At 45.7% G+C, this 18,086-nt stretch overlaps 1 protein-coding gene and 1 long non-coding RNA gene across 3 annotated transcripts in view; one reads left to right on the top strand and one right to left on the bottom strand.

Moving 5' to 3' along the window:
• The first annotated feature begins 956 nt into the window (after nt 1-956).
• On the top strand, nt 957-1,540 carry LOC139023366 (uncharacterized). Of its 2 annotated transcripts, none has more exons than XR_011474501.1 (3): nt 957-999; nt 1,122-1,206; nt 1,453-1,540. It is a non-coding gene; the product is annotated as an uncharacterized lncRNA (long non-coding RNA). The 2 variants fall into 2 exon arrangements; XR_011474502.1 differs by lacking the exon at nt 1,453-1,540 and adding an exon at nt 1,249-1,273.
• Nucleotides 1,541-2,248: 708 nt separating this feature from the next.
• Nucleotides 2,249-18,086, bottom strand: part of LOC111955888 (RNA-binding motif, single-stranded-interacting protein 3) — a 282,350-nt gene continuing 266,512 nt past the window's right edge. The window contains exons 12-15 of the mRNA XM_070436361.1: nt 14,040-14,150; nt 6,401-6,490; nt 4,786-4,907; nt 2,249-4,317 (exon numbers count right to left, since the gene is read on the bottom strand). Coding sequence (XP_070292462.1) covers nt 4,314-4,317; nt 4,786-4,907; nt 6,401-6,490; nt 14,040-14,150 — 327 coding nt within the window. The 3' untranslated portion in view covers nt 2,249-4,313. The remainder of the gene's footprint in view (nt 4,318-4,785; nt 4,908-6,400; nt 6,491-14,039; nt 14,151-18,086) is intronic.

Here is an 18,086-nt window from a genome sequence, read left to right as displayed (position 1 = left end):
ATGACGGCCTGCSCCGGGCCAAACCCGGACGACGCTGGGACAATTGTGCGCCGCCCTATGGGACTCCCAATCACGGCCGGATGTGATATAGCCTGGATTCGAACCAGGGACTGTAGTGATGCCTTTTGCACTGAGATGCAGTGCCTGGTCAAATGTAGTGCACTATATCGGGAATAAGGTCCCATTTCAGACACAGGGTACTGTATGGGGATAGAGACACACAGCGCTCCAGACACAGGGTACTGTAATGGGATAGAGACACACAGCGCTCCAGACACAGGGTAGTGTAATGGGGATAGAGACACACAGCGCTCCAGACACAGGGTACTGTAATGGGGATAGAGACACACAGCGCTCCAGACACAGGGTAGTGTAATGGGGATAGAGACACACAGCGCTCCAGACACAGGGTACTGTAAGGGGATAGAGACACACAGCGCTCCAGACACAGGGTAGTGTAATGGGGATAGAGACACACAGGCTCCAGACACAGGGTATGTAATGGGGATAGAGACACACAGCGCTCCAGACACAGGGTAGTGTAATGGGGATAGAGACACACAGCGCTCCAGACACAGGGTATGTAATGGGGATAGAGACACACAGGCTCCAGACACAGGGTATGTAAGGGGATAGAGACACACAGCGCTCCAGACACAGGGTATGTAATGGGATATAGAGACACACAGCGCTCCAGACACAGGGTAGTGTAATGGGATAGAGACACACAGCGCTCCAGACACAGGGTAGTGAATGGGGATAGACACACAGCGCTCCAGAACACAGGGTACGTAATGGGGATAGAGACACACAGCGCTCCAGACACAGGGTATGTAATGGGATAGAGACACACAGCGCTCCAGACACAGGGTTGTAATGGGGATAGAGACACACAGCGCTCCAGACACAGGGTAGTAATGGGGATAGAGACACACAGCACCTCCAGACACAGGGTAGTAATGGGGATAGAGACACACAGCGCTCCAGACACAGGGTAGTGTAATGGGATAGAGACACACAGCGCTCCAGACACAGGGACTGTAATGGGGATAGAGACACACAGCTCCAGACACAGGGTATGTAATGGGGATAGAGACACACAGCGCTCCAGACACAGGTAGTGTATGGGGATAGAGACACACAGCGCTCCAGACACAGGGTAGTGTAATGGGGATAGAGACACACAGCGCTCCAGACACAGGGTATGTAATGGGGATAGAGACACACAGCGCTCCAGACACAGGGTAGTGTAATGGGGATAGAGACACACAGCCTCCAGACACAGGGTACGTAATGGGGATAGAGACACAGCGCTCCAGACACAGGTAGTGTAATGGGATAGAGACACACAGCGCTCCAGACACAGGGTATGTAATGGGGATAGAGACACACAGCGCTCCAGACACAGGACTGTAATGGGATAGGACACACAGCGCTCCAGACACAGGGTAGTGTAATGGGGATAGGGACACACAGCGCTCCAGACACAGGGTAGTGTAATGGGATAGAGACACACAGCGCTCCAGACACAGGGTAGTGAATGGGGATAGGACACACAGCGCTCCAGACACAGGGTAGTAATGGGGATAGAGACACACAGCGCCCAGACACAGGGTATGTAATGGGATAGAGACACACAGCGCTCCAGACACAGGGTAGTGTAATGGGGATAGAGACACACAGCGCTCCAGACACAGGGTAGTGTAATGGGATAGAGACACACAGCGCTCCAGACACAGGGTAGTGTAATGGGGATAGAGACACACACGCGCTCCAGACACAGGTACTGTAATGGGGATAGAGACACACAGCGCTCAGACACAGGGTACGTGTAATGGGATAGAGACACACAGCGCTCCAGACACAGGGTACTGTAATGGGGATAGAGACACACAGCGCTCCAGACACAGGGTACTGTAATGGGGATAGAGACACACAGCGCTCCAGAACACAGGTACTGTAATGGGATAGTCGTGCCTGCCATTCCACAGCCGCACGCCATTTATTACGCGACAAATCTCCAGAGATGAAATCATCCCCAAAAAATCTCAAATGGCAATGGATAGGGGTTTGATGGACGTCTGAAAAGGGGTGAGGCAGAGATGTTTACAGCCTATTGAGTCTAGAGGCTGAGAAGACAGGCTTTTTAGGCTTGGCTGAAAGGTTACTGTCAACATTATTGTAGTGCACTATTCTGTCTGGAAAATAGCCCCTTAGGTCTGAGTACAGTAGTGTTTATCCAGCCCATAATTATGGATCTTCAAGAGTGATAATGTTTGCTAAAGCAGATAACACTACTATATGCGTCCATGTGTTCGTTCTGTATGTTTGGAGTTCAGAGATATATTAAACACCGAAGCACACCAGAGGTTAACGTGTCAATGCTAACGTCTTGAATTTAAGTTCCTGTCCTCCTAAGTACATAGTGCCTGGGATAGCAGGACGTGTTTTACGTCCACGCAGACAGAAATGTGCCGGAGAGTTTTATGTGTTGTCTGGATGACTGGAGAGAGAGGGGGAAAAATATGCAGGGTAACGTCGATGAGACTCCCGGGGAGGGGAGAAAATGTATCCGRTTCGTTCAGTTGTCATTGATTCAATGAGATAGAGACAGTGCCGAGGCAGAAACCAGTGAGCCGACAAAGACAGAAGCGATGCATCAATGGCCGAGGAGCGAGCTGCAACATTCCCCAATATTTCCTATCGTGTATTGTTTATTTGTTGACCGGTGGAACGCCCCCATAGTTGGCGAAAGAGTGGAACACGACAGATGAGAGACGGAAAGACAATTTAAGTGGTAGAGAGGGACGTTAGGTCGAACTGCCACTGGTTGCATCATACGTTCAAATACCGTTTTGACGTCAGTGTGATAGGTTCGACAACCGTGGAAGGTAGCGTTAGCCAAAACATGTCATTMTAATGAAAGGAAAAGTACGGACTGGTTCGGCCATCAAGGTCAAATTTAAAAACAACAGCAACAACAACAATATCAACAATAACATCAACAACATCAACAAAACTGAAAAAGAAAACTCTGGATCAGAGTGTCACTTCATCTTTGGTATAAAAATGGCCATCCTTGGGCTGCATTTGATCCACAACTAGGAAAGACTACAGAAATTGTCAACAGTTTCTTCTATTGCTTTTGCACTGATTGGTTTAAACCGTAAGCTCCTACTCAATCTACGAAGTTTATCACTGCGCAAATTTTTTTTCTACCGTTTTATGTTTGTTTTAGATATTTTTTTCTTTCTTTTCTTTGTTCTTTTTTTTATTTTTTATAGTGTGACAAGCAAAGCGGGCTAAAAACACCATCAAGCTCATAAAAAAAGTCAAATGTAGCAGGTAAAAGCGCTAATGTCATCAACAGCGATTTTGCCATGTAAAATAATAATTCTGATAATAAAAACAAGTTCAGCATTTGCAACAGACTGCATTTTCTACAACGCAGTGTCTTTTTGTCCCTACTCATTGTGAAAAATCTCCTCAAAGCTTTTATCTTTTCCCACTCTTTTCCTCAGCAGACATTTACTTTTTTCTCTCTTAGATTTAGTAACCTCTGACATAATTATTTATCAAAGTTTTCTTCTAACGAAGAAAAAAAAASAAAAAAACTCTTGTCTATTAAATCTGTACAGCTTATGTGATAGATTTTGTTTTTAATGTCTCTTAGCTCAACCCCTGCAGTATCATGTACCATCAAAGTGGTCCAAGAGACTGATTCAGATCGCTTTTTACTTTCAACGAGACGCCAGACTTTACTCTCTGTAAAAAGTCCTCTGACGCCCTTAAAATTAAGGCCATGAAGATTCAAGAAAGAAAAACACTTATTTCGAATATATCTAGAAAACTCAAATTTAAACAAGAGAAGAAAAAAAAAAAGTGAAAAGAAATCATAGCTTAATATCTAAGGAAGACAATCTCTGTGTATCTCAAACTTTGACTTCCCCTTTTCTAATTATAAAATAAAACCTCATCACCTACCTACCTGCGCATTCAACATTTCCCAATTTTTTTTARTTTTTATTTTTTTCAGTTGAGAAAGTCAAGCTGAAGCCCAGCCCACCAGGCAGGTTGCCAGACTAAACATTTTCAACTCTTTGCACTGTGCCCAGCGACCCCACCCTCCCTCCCTCCCTCCCTCCTCTCTCTCTCTGTAACTCTCTTAGGCCAGGTAGGAAATGAAAAAAAGTGTCTCTTTTTTGGTGCCTGGGCAATCTGGAAGCAATCTCTCTTCTCTCCACATTCTCAGTGCAGCCAACCCCCCCTGTCACAAGGCAACGCTGTCACAGGAATATTCTCCTCGTCCGTCGCTATCTAATGAGGAAGAGAAGAACCGCAGCGAGAGAGAATCAAAGGCAAGGTAATCATCATAATGCACACACACACACTAAAAATGACACTAAAGGGATCGTTCACTCAAATGACAAAATGACATATTGGTTTCCATACCGTGCAGTGTAAACGGTCTACGGACACGCCGTTTGAAAACAGTGTCCAGGTGAACAAAACCAAAGCACGGATTGTCCTCATACCCTGTCCATAGACTGCTTACAGAGTAAGGAAACATATCATTTGTAATTTGGGTAAACTATCCCTTTTAATTAGTCAACAGCCCAAAAAACTCAATGTAAAAGAACAAAACAGCAAATAGTCAGCTACGAGATGGCATAACAATAGACAATGACAGGTCGTAGTCATCGTAACCAAATAGACTCCAGAATCATTATCGGGAATAGGATGTGTTGTTGATGTGTACAGTGAGAAGATGGCAGCAATACTCACTTGGACTGGTATGAGTAAGCAACATGGTCGCTGGACCCGTCCACCTGGATCTGCTGCTGCTGCCCACTCACGTCATGCGACGAGGGGGCCACTGACTGAGGAGAGGCGTCCGTGACCACTCCCTACGGGGACAGGAAGTGGGCGTGAGGCAACAGGACGTGACATCATCCTCCATGTAACGCAATGTAACCGTCTAGTAGTGTATCGCATGACATCGCATTCTATGTATGTCTCTGCATAATCATGTACCAATCTGTTTAAATACATCTACACCTAATACCACAGTAGCCTTGACAAAACAAACTCTGCTTTGAAAGTCACACGGCTACATGTGAGAGGGTAAGGGTTTCATTACTGTAAGGTTTAACGTCCTAACCTCACTGAACGTCAGCCATCGTGGTCTCATCTCCATCACCTTAACAAGATGTCAAGCTCTCAACACCATGTTTACACATCGTCCTCCGAGGCACCCCTTGTCTACAGCTCATCTCAACACCATGTTTACACATCGTCCTCCGAGACACTCCTTGTCTCGCTTCATCTCAACACCAATGTTTACACATCGTCTCTCGAGACACCCCTTGTCTACAGCTCATCTCAACACCATGTTTACACATCGTCTCCGGCACACTCCGTGTCTACGCTCATCTCAAACCATGTTTGTACATCGTCCTCCGAGACACCCTTGTCTGCAGCTCACTCAACAGCGCTGATATATAGAACCTCACTGATGTGGCATCCACCATGTGCGGCATTGAGAACGGAATAGGTGAGAGAGACAACAAGAGGAACCCCTGGGCTAACTGCTAATGTCTCAGAGTCGCTCGTCTCTCTCTCCAGCCGGTGACTTTATGAAGGGTGGCTCTCTCCTGATTATCCTCTCCTCTGTGGAGCTGTGGGAGATGGATGGTGGTGTCAGGGCGTTGTCGGCTGGGCAGCCGCTCGCTAACCAGAGGCCTGGGGCTGAAGGATGTGTGTGTTGAGCACACGGGCCATCCGGGAGAGGGACAGCTCCGCCGGCAGTGTGTCTCAATTCAGCGCCTGTCATCTGATACAGGCTGATGCTCCATCTGAATGGGCCCGGCGCCGTCAGCCCTCCGGACAGCCTTCCACACTCATCATTTCTCAGCGTGTGCCCGCCTGCTCTGAGCTGCACACTCGGCACGCTCAACAGGAGCAAGCCGCGGCAGCACGTGTGCTCGGCAGTTCTTATTGAGCGGATGTCATAGTGTCACTGTGCGTGTCTATGTCTATCTGTGTGTGTGTGAGAGTGTGTATGCATTTCTGTCCTTAGGAGTGTATGTGTGTGTGTGCATCCAGTGTGTGCATGCATCTGTGTATGAGTGTGTGTCCGTGTCTGTGTCTGTGTGTGTGTTTTTTGGTTTTACTATCCTTGTGGGTACCAGAACCCCTCACAAGGATAGTAAAACAAGGAAATATGGGGACATTTCACTTGTCCTCACAAGGAAAAAGGCTATTTTAGGCTTAGGGGTTACGTTTAAGAGTTAGGGTTACGTTTAAGGTTAGGGAGAATAGGATTTTGAATGGGCATAAATTGTTTGGTCCCCACAAGGATAGTAAAACTAATGTGTGTGTGTGTCTGTGGCTAACTTACTTCAACAGGGACGGCTGTCTGAGGCACAGGCGTGTACTGAGGAATGTAGGTCCCTTGCATAGGCGCCCCGGCAGCCGCAGCAGTCATGTACTGGAACAACAACAATCAATAGGTCACAGGAAACAGAAACAATATGTTAGTTCATTATTATCAATCACGTCAAACTGTTGTGATCCAAGTGATTGAACATTACGGTTAAAACAACATCAATTTGCATGGGATCCACTCTGCAGGTCAAACACACCACTTACTAATCTGCCCATATACACTGAGTGTACAAAACATTAGGAACACCTCTTTCCATGACATAGACTGACCAGGTGAATCCAGGTGAAAGCTACGATCCCTTATTGATGTCACTTGTTAAATCCTCTTCAATCAGTGTAGATGAAGGGGAGGAGACGGCACTGTCGCCAGAACACTTCATTTCTCTACCATAATCTGCCTCCAACGRTGTTTTAGAGAATTTGGCAGTACGTCCAACCGGCCTCACAGACCACGTGTAACCACGCCAGCCCAGGACCGCCACATCCTGCTTCTTCAGCTGCGGGATCGTCMGAGACCAGCCARCCGGACAGCTGATGAAACTGAGGAGTATTTCTGTCTGTAATACAGCCRTATTTTGGGGAAGAACTCATTCTGCATGGCTGAGCCACTGTCTAGTCATGTGAAACTGTAACTCAGAAAAATCAATGAAATTGTTGCATGTTGCCTTTTATATTTTTGTTCAGTATATATGGTCTTGTAATTCCCTTTCCGTCCTTGGGAGGGTGCTGTGAGGCAGACGTGTGTTTTTAACATAGCTGTCTGACTATGGGAGGCTAGTGCTGGTCCTGAACTTCACAGGGAGGCAAATGCCCCCTCCTAAGAGGGAGAGAGAGCGGGAACAGAGCACTCAGATCACCCTGAGCTGCTTCAGTGGCTGTGTGTGTCCTCCGCAAGTGTGTGTGTTTTGGTGTGTGCGCAAGTGTGTGTGTTTTGGTGTGTGTGTGCATGGCCTATATTTCATAGCAGGTCTTTTAACAAAGCTGCAGAATAGCCATTTTACAGACACGCTACTCCCGAGTGGCGCAGCGGTCTAAGGCACTGCATCTCAGTGCAAGAGGTGTCACTACAGTCCCTGGTTCGAATCCAGGCTGTATCACATCCGGCCGCGATTGGGAGTCCCATAGGGCGGCGCACAATTGGCCCAGTGTCGTCCGGGTTTGGCCCGGGGTAGACCGTGATTGTAAATAAGTATTTGTTTCTTAACTGACTTGCCTAGTTAAATAAATGTATGCTTTTTCATCAGCACATGCTTGTGCGTAGAATGTCTACATAATGTGTAGAACAGTCTATGCCCTCCCCTCACCAGTGTACAATATATGTGTGTTCGTGTGAGAGAGGCTTTCAGCTATAACGCCTGATAAGCCCTGATAATAAAAACCCAGCTGGGTTGCCTCTCCTCTTCCTGCTGATTTCCCTTTTTTTAACAAGAAAAGGAAGGACGATCCTTTCTCCCTCCTTTCCCTCGTTTCCCTGCCTCCCCTCCCAGTAATGAAAAGTGTGGCGGTGGCCCATTCTCTTGGCCTGGCGCCCGACGCTTGTGGAGTGTCATTACCGGCATTGGCGCTAATGGATCGGGTACGGCTCCGCCGCACAGCACTAATGAGAGGAGCTAAAGGCCATGGACATGGGTGATTAACTTACCCCCCCTTCTCTCCCTGCTGCGGAGGGCCACCAACACCCTGGGAGGATGGGTGGGGAGGGAGATGGTAGGGGAGGAAGGTGAGGGAGTTGTCACACTTCAGATGGGGTGAGGTGGCATGTCTGACTTCCTGACTTTGCAACGCTCTCTTTTGGTTCTCCCTCTCTCTCACTCTCCGTCTCTCTCACGCCCACTCTTCCTGTATCGCCCTCGTTCTCGTTCTCCTTCCCTTTCAGCCCACAATCCGCTAGGAGAGTGCTAGAGAAATTCACGCTGTGACCTTCTCTGCTCTGGCGAACGGCGCCCGTTGCATACCAATTCCTCGGCACCTTCCATTAGCTTACTCTGCTAACTCACCTGTGTCGAGGGCATGAAAGCAAATGGAGGGGAGCGGAACTTAATTAGTGATATCAATAACCGGTGTGTCAAAAGAGAGACGTTTTGAAATGTTATATCTCTCCGTGGCTTGAAAAAGAAGGGACTTCTTCAGCTTCTCTGACCCTGTGTGTTATTCCATTTACATGACCATGACTTTACTGTCACCGGGGAACTGACGTGTCAGGAAGTTGACAGCTGACATCATACGTAATATTATTTAGAATGACTGGCTTAAATGAGCAAGATCATTTTGGACAGTGTTGTCGGGCAATACCATGTTTCAGCCAAATGAAGCTCTTTAAATACATTAGGAACACCTTCCTAATATTGAGTTGACTCCAATGCTTCACACAGTCGTGTCAGGTTGGCTGGACGTCTTTTGGGTGGTGGACCATTCTTGATGCACACCGGGAAACTGTTGAGCGTGATGACTGTTGTGGTTCTTGACACACTCAAAGCGGTGCGCCTGGCACCTACTACCGTACCCCGTTCAAAGGCACTTCAATCTTTTGTCTTGCCCATTCACCTACTGAATGACACACATACACAATCCATGTCTCAATTGTCTCAAGGCTAAAAAATCCTTCTTTAACCCGTCTCCTTCCCTTCATCTACACTGATTGAAGTGGATTTAACAGGTGACATCAATAAGGGATCGTAACTTTCACCTGGACTCACCTGGTCAGTCTATGTCATGGAAAGAGCAGGTGTTCTTAATGTTTTGTACACTCAGTGTATATGGGGGAACTGTACACACATGTGGTACACGAACGTGTGCACACAAGCACACACGCACACCAAGCCTCGAGCAGATGGCATGTGTTTGATGAGCGCGAGGCGGCCTCAGTGTGGGTCCTTAATGAGGCTGGTGTGAGTGGACTTCTTAAGGTCCCTCTCTCTGTACTGTCCACACAGCCAAGAGCACCAGCGGGGTGCAGGAAAGACCCTCTCTATCTGCCTGTCTGTCTACAGAACATATCGGGCACCAACTCGTGGCATCAGAATGGATCCTAATGAGTTCCACTTTAGAGATAGTCACAAGACGTTCCTCTTCCTCTGCAGGGCATCACTAGCCTGGTGGAACCAGCCTGATTGGTCAACAGAGCATTCTATTCCACTTCACATATTACCCTGGGCTTAATCCAATAGACAGGCATTTGGACGCAGAGAGAGAGAGAAGCATGTGGACATCCGTCAGAAATGGATATGTCATTGAAGAAGGCATGCTATTGAAACGACTTGCCGTGTTCCCAGAACACCATGTGAGGCCCTTTGAGACCAGGTGAAAAATGATCCACATGGACTTAGAATTACTAGAACGGGAATCCGTTTCTATGCTTATTTACATTTATTCAGAGCGACTTAGTGCATTCATCTTAAGACAGCTAGGTGAGACAACCACATCTCAGTCATGGTAAGTAAGCTGCTATCAGCAGAATCGGTGCTAGTAAGAAAAGGAACTACCAGCTGTGTGGAGGATTGGTACTAACAGCAACCTATCTTGTTTTCCAGTCTGATCCAGTGTTAACCTGTAGGAGTGGGAGCGTTAGATCTTATTGCCCGCAGGAACATGGCTGCTCCCAGGGAGAATAAAGAGACAACGTGACACGCTAATAGGCAGAGTTGTAAAGAAAAAGCCATCTCTCAAACTGGCCAATAAGAAGAAAAGATTAAGATGGGCAAAAGAACACAGACACTGGACAGAGGAACTCTGCCTAGAAGGCCAGCATCCCAGAGTTGCCTCTTCACTGTTGACGTTGAGACTGGTGTTTTGCGGGTACTATTTAATGAAGCTGCCAGTTGTGGACTTGTGAGGCGTCTGTTTCTCAAACTAGACACTCTAATGTACTTGTCCTCTTGCTCAGTTGTGCACCGGGGCCTCCCACTCCTCTTTCGATTCTGGTTAGAGACAGTTTTTGCTGTTCTGTGAAGGGAGTAGTACACAGCGTTGTATCAGATCTTAAGTGTCTTGGCAATTTCTCGCATGGAATAACCTTAATTTCTCAGAACAAGAACAGACTGACGAGTTTCAGAAGAAAGTTATTTGTTTCTGGCCATTTTGAGCCTGTAATTGAACCCACAAATGCTGATGCTCCAGATACTCAACTAGTCTAAAGAAGGCCAGTTGTATTGCTTCTTTAATCAGGACAACAGTTGTCAGCTGTGCTAACATAATTGCAAGGGTTTTCTAATGATCAATTGGCCTTTTAAAATGATAAACTTGGATTAGCTAACACAACGTGCCATTGGAATACAGGAGTGATGGTTGCTGATAATGGGCCTCTGTACGCCTATGTACAGTCGTGGACAAAAGTTTTGAGAATGACACAAATATACATTTTCACAAAGTCTGCTGCCTCAGTTGGTATGATGGCAATTTGCATATACTCCAGAATGTTATGAAGAGTGAAGACTTTGAGGATGGCCTGGTGTCAAGAAGGGCAGCAAAGAAGCCACTTCTCTCCAGGAAAAACATCAGGGACAGACTGATATTCTGCAAAAGGTACAGGGATTGGACTGCTGAGGACTGGGGTAAAGTCATTTTCTCCGATGGATCCCCTTTCCGATTGTTTGGGGCATCCGGAATAGGCTTGTCCGGAGAAGACAAGGTGAGCGCTACCATCAGTCCTGTGTCATGCCAACAGTAAAGCATCCTGAGACCATTCATGTGTGGGGTTGCTTCTCAACCAAGGGAGTGGGCTCACTCACAATTTTGCCTAAGAACACAGCCATGAATAAAGAATGGTACTAACACATCCTCCGAGATCAACTTCTCTCAACCATCCAGGAACAGTTTGGTGACGAACAATGCCTTTTCCAGCATGATGGAGCACCTTGTCATAAGGCAAAAGGGATAACTTAGTGGCTCGGGGAACAAAACATCGATATTTTGGGTCCATGGCCAGGAAACTCCCCAGACCTTAATCCCATTGAGAACTTGTGGTCAATCCTCAAGAGGCGGGTGGACAAGCAAAAACCCACAAATTCTGACAAACTCCAAGCATTGATTATGCAAGAATGGGCTGCCATCAGTCAGGATGTGGTCCAGAAGTTAATTGACAGCATGTCAGGGTGGATTGCAGAGGTCTTGAAAAAAAAAAAAGACTCTGCATCAACTTCATGTAATTGTCAATAAAAGGCTTTGACACTTATGAAATGCTTGTAATTATACTTCAGTATTCCATGGTAACATCTGAGAAAAATATCCAAAGACACTGAAGCAGCAAACTTTGTGAAAATTCATATTTGTGTCATTCTCAAAACTTTTGGCCACGACTGTAGATATTCCATTGAAAATCAGCAGTTTCCAGCTACAATAGTCATTTACAACATTAACAATGTCTACACTGTATTTCAGATCAATTTGATGTTATTTTAATGGACACATTTTTTTTGCTTTTCTTTCAAAAACAAGGACATTTCTAAGTGACCCCAAACTTTTGAACGGTAGTGTACATGAAAAGTAGCAATATCATGCATGTGAAACACTATCAAGGAATGCCAACTGAAAAACAAGAACAGTGATTTAGACAATAACATTGTCAAAGTGAGTGATGTTACCAACACATTTTGTTAGCAGAGTAGAACAGAGTTGACCTTCAAAACCAGCTCTGTTTCGTAACGAGGAACTTTCTTCACCACCGTTTAACCGGGGGCCGACATTCCTATACACATTCTTTACCGTAAAAACACGGCTGTATTCTCGGAAGCCTACGATCGCCGTTGCTGGGGCAGAATGGGAACATTCCGTATATTTCCTTTGGGAGAGAAAAAAAAAAAGCCCCAGCCATGTAGCCACAGGGACAACGAGAACAGCCAAAAGTATTCTGAGTTGTGGTGGCCATTTTAGTTGTTGACTCTGAGGACAGACACTGCCGATAGGCAGGTGCTAAACTGAGCCTTTCCGTAAAAACAGAGCAGGATGAATGACATGACATAAAACAGCTTACCATATGTAAACACTCCATCTTAAAGAATGTAAATATACCTAGTTATATAGACCATCGCAAGATCCCATTGAAACCTATTTCCACAGGTTTCTCCTATGAAGCAACCATAAAGGGGCTTTCACATCTGGCTCCAGACCACATAATAAGAACACATATGGCTTCTTTCCCATAGATTATTAGGGCATTGCATGCTACATGGAGCACATATAGTCTACATACAGTACAGTGCCTCAGGGTTGTACTAGGGCAGAAAGAAGCTTTTTTTATGAATATTTTATACGTTTTTTCCCTTCCATCACACATCAAAACCCATCAACGTAGATTAACCCGCTCTAATCCCTGCGTGTTAGCACAGCTGGGAGAGATTAGAGACATTCTTTCATCCCAGAGCCGTCATGGCGTCGCAGTCGCTGACAGCTCACCTGGAAACACATGGGGCCGGCGGTAACTGTACAATACGGCACTGTTTCAATCACACATTCCACCCAAGACACAGTGCTGGGGCAAACTAAGCCCCCTCTGCCTCTGGAGCCGTAGTGTTAGAGCAGGAAATGGGAGACTGGATCGTGTGTGACACCTCTGAATCGGCTTGATCCTGACACGAGGGGGGAGTTCCTTTTTGGGGGGGGGGTATGCAGGAATATGGATTGAGTGATATGGTTGATGTGTGATTTAGTGGGTTAGAGGAGCCATAATATCGCCTGGTCTTCACAGAGGCCTGTTGTTCTAGTCACCAGGAAATCTGTTAAACTTTAGGATAGTGTATAAAGGAAATATGCTATTCAAACATCTTGCTTTTCACACACACACAGTGATAGTATTACCCTCGTGGATGTGGAGACAGTTTTAGGGATATATCCAGACATTTCTTGTAGGTAAATGCAGAACGAATGTAATTCTGTGCTGTAGATACTGTATTGACCATAGAATCCTGTACTCTTTGATAAGGACATGGACACTGACAATGAACCATATCTGTACTGATACTGTTCAGTACAGATTTGATAGTGATACTATGCGGCTGGAGTCAATAAAAAGATACAGCTGTGCTCCTGATATAGCCCGTAAAATAGACTTTTTTCCTTTCAGAAAAAATATGATTTTAGGCAGAATCTACCCAGAGCTGATTAGTTAAGGTGTTGGAGGCAAAACTGGAGAAACAGGAAAAAGTCTCTGCCCACTTTCAGTCAGATGCACATTTACTTAATTATTGTTCGTGGAGATGTGCTATGATGAAAGTCGACTGACCGAAAGCTCAGCAACTTCAAAAAATAAAACTGCATCTGACTGGAAGTGTGCGGATACGATTTCCTGTGTCTCCACAGAAATATGATTTTACCTTAGTAGATACGGTCTTATGTGACTCAGTCGGGAGTACGATTGCCGCTGGGGCCACCCATATGAAAAATGTATGCGCACATGTCTAAGATACTTAGGCAGAAAGCATACACTATGTATATATCAAATACAGGAGGCACGGTACTACAGATACAGTACCTGCAGTCTCAGAGTGAGAGTACAGGATGTAGGATATATGGGCTGTATAACGGTACATTCTCAGAGGTTTAGGGTTTAGCTCGAGTAGATCCCGTATGGATGGGTCCTTGGGTGGTACAGTACTCACACTTCCTGTAGTGCCCAGGGACAGATGGTTCATCTGCTGGGAGAGCGGGCCCATCATGTTGGCAGATTGCATGGACATGGTGTGGTCCATGGCTGGGGTGATCACTGCACCCTGAGGGAGAGGAGAGTGAGGGGAGAGGAGTGAAGGGAGAGGAGAAAGGAGTGAGGGGAGAGGAGAAGAGTGAGGGGAGAGGAGAGTAGTGAGGGGAGAGGAGAAAGGAGTGAGGGGAGAGAATAGAGGTCATGTTAATTCATTGGTGCCAATGGGTGGGCGAAGAATAAAGTAGCATTTTATGCATCAGTGGGTTGTGGGGCATTGGAGCAGCAGAGCATCAGAGAGTCAATACACGATGGTGACGTAGCCGACATATGCGGATGTTTCATTGATTGCCTGGAGTCAGCACACATCGCTTCCCCTCATGCTACTGCGACGCGTGTAGCCCTAATGGGTGGCTCAGTAGTGGTAGAGTATTATTTTTCATAAAGCGCTCTGGATGGAACCAGAGGGAATGTGTTGAATTCCTTGCTGCCCTTTCATCGCTTTGTCACGAAACGAGTCACTTCTCGCTTCTCTCGACCAGCCAAACCTCTGGAGTGACGAAGCCTTGTTCCCCTTTACTCGCTTTTCCCTCGTTCATTTGTCTAGTGTGCCGGTCTTCCCGCGTGTGTGCTGTGTGTGTGTACACCCTGCTGGTGACCGTGTGGGCCGATTGGAGAACAAACTGAGCAGACATGGCCTGTCAGAATCGCTCAGGCTGTGTCCTCCCCGGCGTTCAGACCACTGATGCTGTGGCGGCATACCACTTTCTCTCTGTTTCTCCCCTCTCAGTTCAATGAATTTCAAATCAAAAGGGCTTTTTTGGGCAGGGGAAACAAATGTTTACATCGCCAAAGCAAGTGAAATCGATCACAAACAAAAGTGAAATACACAATACATGAACGGTAAACATTACACTACAAAAGTTCCAAAGGAACAGAGACATTTAAAAATTCATATTGTGTCTATATATACAGCGTTATAACGATGTGCAAATAGGGTAAATATAGAAATAAATATGGGTTGTATTTACAATGGTGTTTGTTCTTCACTGGTTGCCCTTTTCTTGCGGCTACAGGTCACAAATCGTGCTGCTGTGATGGCACACTGTGCTATTTCACCCAGTAGATATGGGAGTTTATCAAAATTCGATTTGTTTTCAAATTCTTGGTGGGTCTGTGTAATCTGAGGGAAATATGTGTCTCTAATATGGGCGTCCATTTTGGCAGGAGGTTAGGGAGTGCAGCTCAGTTTCCACCTCATTTTGTGGGCAGTGTGCACATGGCCTGTCTTCTCTTGAGAGCCAGGTCAGCCTACGGCGGCCTCTCTCAATAGCAAGGATACGCTCACCAGCATGGGGACTCTTCTCCAGATGTATCTCACTGTAGGTAATGGCTTTGTTATGGAAGGTTTGGGAATCGGCTGTAGAATTTAAATATTTCCTGGATTTTGATAATTAGCCGGTATTAGCCTATATCTGCTCTGCATGCATTATGTGGTGTTTTACATTCTACACAAAGGATATTTTTTGCAGAATTCTGCATGCAGAGTCTCAATTTGGTGTTTGGTGACCTCCCAACCATAAAGGGCAATGGGTTCTATAACTGATTGAAGTATTTTTAGCCAGATCCTAATCGGTATGTTGAATTTTATGTTCCTCTTGATGGCATAGAAAGCCCTGCTTGCCTTGTCTCTCAGATTGTTCACAGCTTTCTGGAAGTTACCTGTGGCTCTGATGTTGAGGCCAAGGTACTGTATGTATAGTTTTTTGTGTGCTCTAGGGCAACAGTATCGAGATGTAATTTGTATTTGTGGTCCTGGCAACTGGACCTGTTTTGGAACACCATTATTTTTGTCTTACTGAGATGTACTGTCAGGGCCCAGGTCTGACAGAATCTGTGCAGAAGATCTAGGTGCTGCTGTAGGCCCTGCTTGGTTGGGGACAGAAGCACCAGATCATCAGCAAACAGTAGACATTTGACATCAGATTCTAGTAGGGTGAGGCCAGGTGCTGCAGACTGTTCTAGCGCTCTCGCCAATTCGTTGATATATATGTTGAAGAGGGTGGGGCTCAAGCTGCGTCCCTGTCTTACCCCACGGCCCTGTGGAAAGAAATGTGTTTGTTTTTTGCCAATTTTAACTGCACACTTGTTTTTTGTGTATATGTTGTTTGTGTACATTTTATAATGCTTTCCATCAATGTGTATAGCAGACCCTCATGCCAAATTGAGTCAAAAGCTTTTTTGAAATCAACAAAGAATGGAGAAGACTTTGGCTTTGTTTTGGTTCGTCTGTTTGTCAATTAGGGTGTGCAGGGTGAATACGTGGTCTGTCCTACTGTAATTTGGTAAAAATTTGACATTTGCTCAGTACATTGTTTTCACTGAGGAAATGTACGAGTCTGCTGTTAATGATAATGCAGAGGATTTTCCCAAGGTTGCTGTTCACGCATATCCCACAGTAGTTAATCTCCACTTTTGTGGATTGGGGTGATCAGTCCTAGGTTCCAAATATTGGGGAAGATGCCAGGGCTGAGGATAATGTTCAAAAGTTTAAGTTCAGGCAATTGGAATTTGTGGTCTGTATATTTTATAATTTAATTTAGGATACCATTAACACCACAGGCCTTTTTGGGTTTCTGATTTCTGACATGCTGTTCTTTATTTTTCCATAGTTGTCACGCCCWGACCATAGAGAGCCTGTTATTCTCTATGTTGGTTAGGTCGGGGTGTGACTAGGGTGGGTCATCTAGGTAATTATATATCTATGTTGGCCTGGTATGATTCCCAATCAGAGGCAGCTGTTTATCGTTGTCTCTGATTGGGGATCTTATTTAGGCAGCCATTTCCCCTTTGTGCTTTGTGGGATCTTGTCTATGTATAGTTGCCTGTGAGCATTATATTAGCTTCACGTTTCGTTTGTTCATTTTGTTGTTTTGTTCTTTAAAGTTTTCTATTCCAAAATAAAGGATGGAAACATACCACGCTGCATCTTGGTCCACTCCTTATAACGATCGTGACAGTAGTGTATTGTTTTATTGATTCACTATGGTGAAGGCGTAGGCTCAGGTTTTCTGGGTCTCTATGTTTTTGGTTGGATAGGTTTCTCAATTTCTTTCTTAGGTTTTTGCATTCTTCATCAACATTTTTTTTGGTTTGTTGTTCATTTTGTTTCAAGTTGTCTGCTTTAAATTTTTAGATTTGATAGGGAAGCTGAGAGGTCAAATATACTGTTCAGGTTTTCTACTGCCAAGTCTACACCTTCACTATTACAGTGAAACGTTTTGTCCAGGAAGTTGTCTGGACAAGGGATTGAATTAGTTGTTGCCTAATTGTTTTTTGGTAGGTTTCTACACTGCTTTCCTTCCATCTATAGCATTTCTTAATGGTATGCAGTTCCTTTGGTTTTGACTGAGTATTACTCTGTTCAAGTAGTCTGTGATTTTGCTGTGATCTGATACGGGTGTCAGTGGGCTGACTGTGAACGCTCTGAAAGAATCTGTGTGTTTCTCTGTTAGCTGAGCCATGTGTTCGTTTCCTCTCTCTCCTCAAGTTCTCTCACCCCAGACCTGAGTGCAGCCAGCTCTCTCAGACAGGGGTGGGGGGGGGGCTGGTCTGTTTTGTGTGTCTGTGCTGTCTGGAGTGTGTGGACTAGCTCTCTGAGCTCCACCATGTCTCTCTCCAGCTCGGTGAATTTATCCCTCTCAATGATGGAGGAGCAGTGCAGTTGTGGGACCTGGGTGTGTTCACTGCTGGGGGGGAGACTATCCTCGTCTTCAGGACTCGCTCGGGGTGGGGGAGTCGTCACCAAGAGAATGCTTCTGCTGCCGTGCTCTTTGATTCTGTGGAAGTCCTTTTGGAAATGTAGGAAGTTGCCCTGCTCCACCACTGTTCCATTGTTGTACAGGTTGACAGAAGGTCTCTCAGTCTCAGGGTCCTCGTTTTCTAGTATTCCGATTTACCACCCTCCACCTGTACCCTCTCTCTTAAAAGAGGGGTAGAGTGCTCGTAT

Source organism: Salvelinus sp. IW2-2015, linkage group LG31 (genome assembly GCF_002910315.2).
Source record: "Salvelinus sp. IW2-2015 linkage group LG31, ASM291031v2, whole genome shotgun sequence".
Lineage (NCBI taxonomy): Eukaryota > Metazoa > Chordata > Actinopteri > Salmoniformes > Salmonidae > Salvelinus > Salvelinus sp. IW2-2015.
Note: the sequence above shows the minus strand (reverse complement) of the source record. Positions and strands in the feature narration are given on the sequence as shown.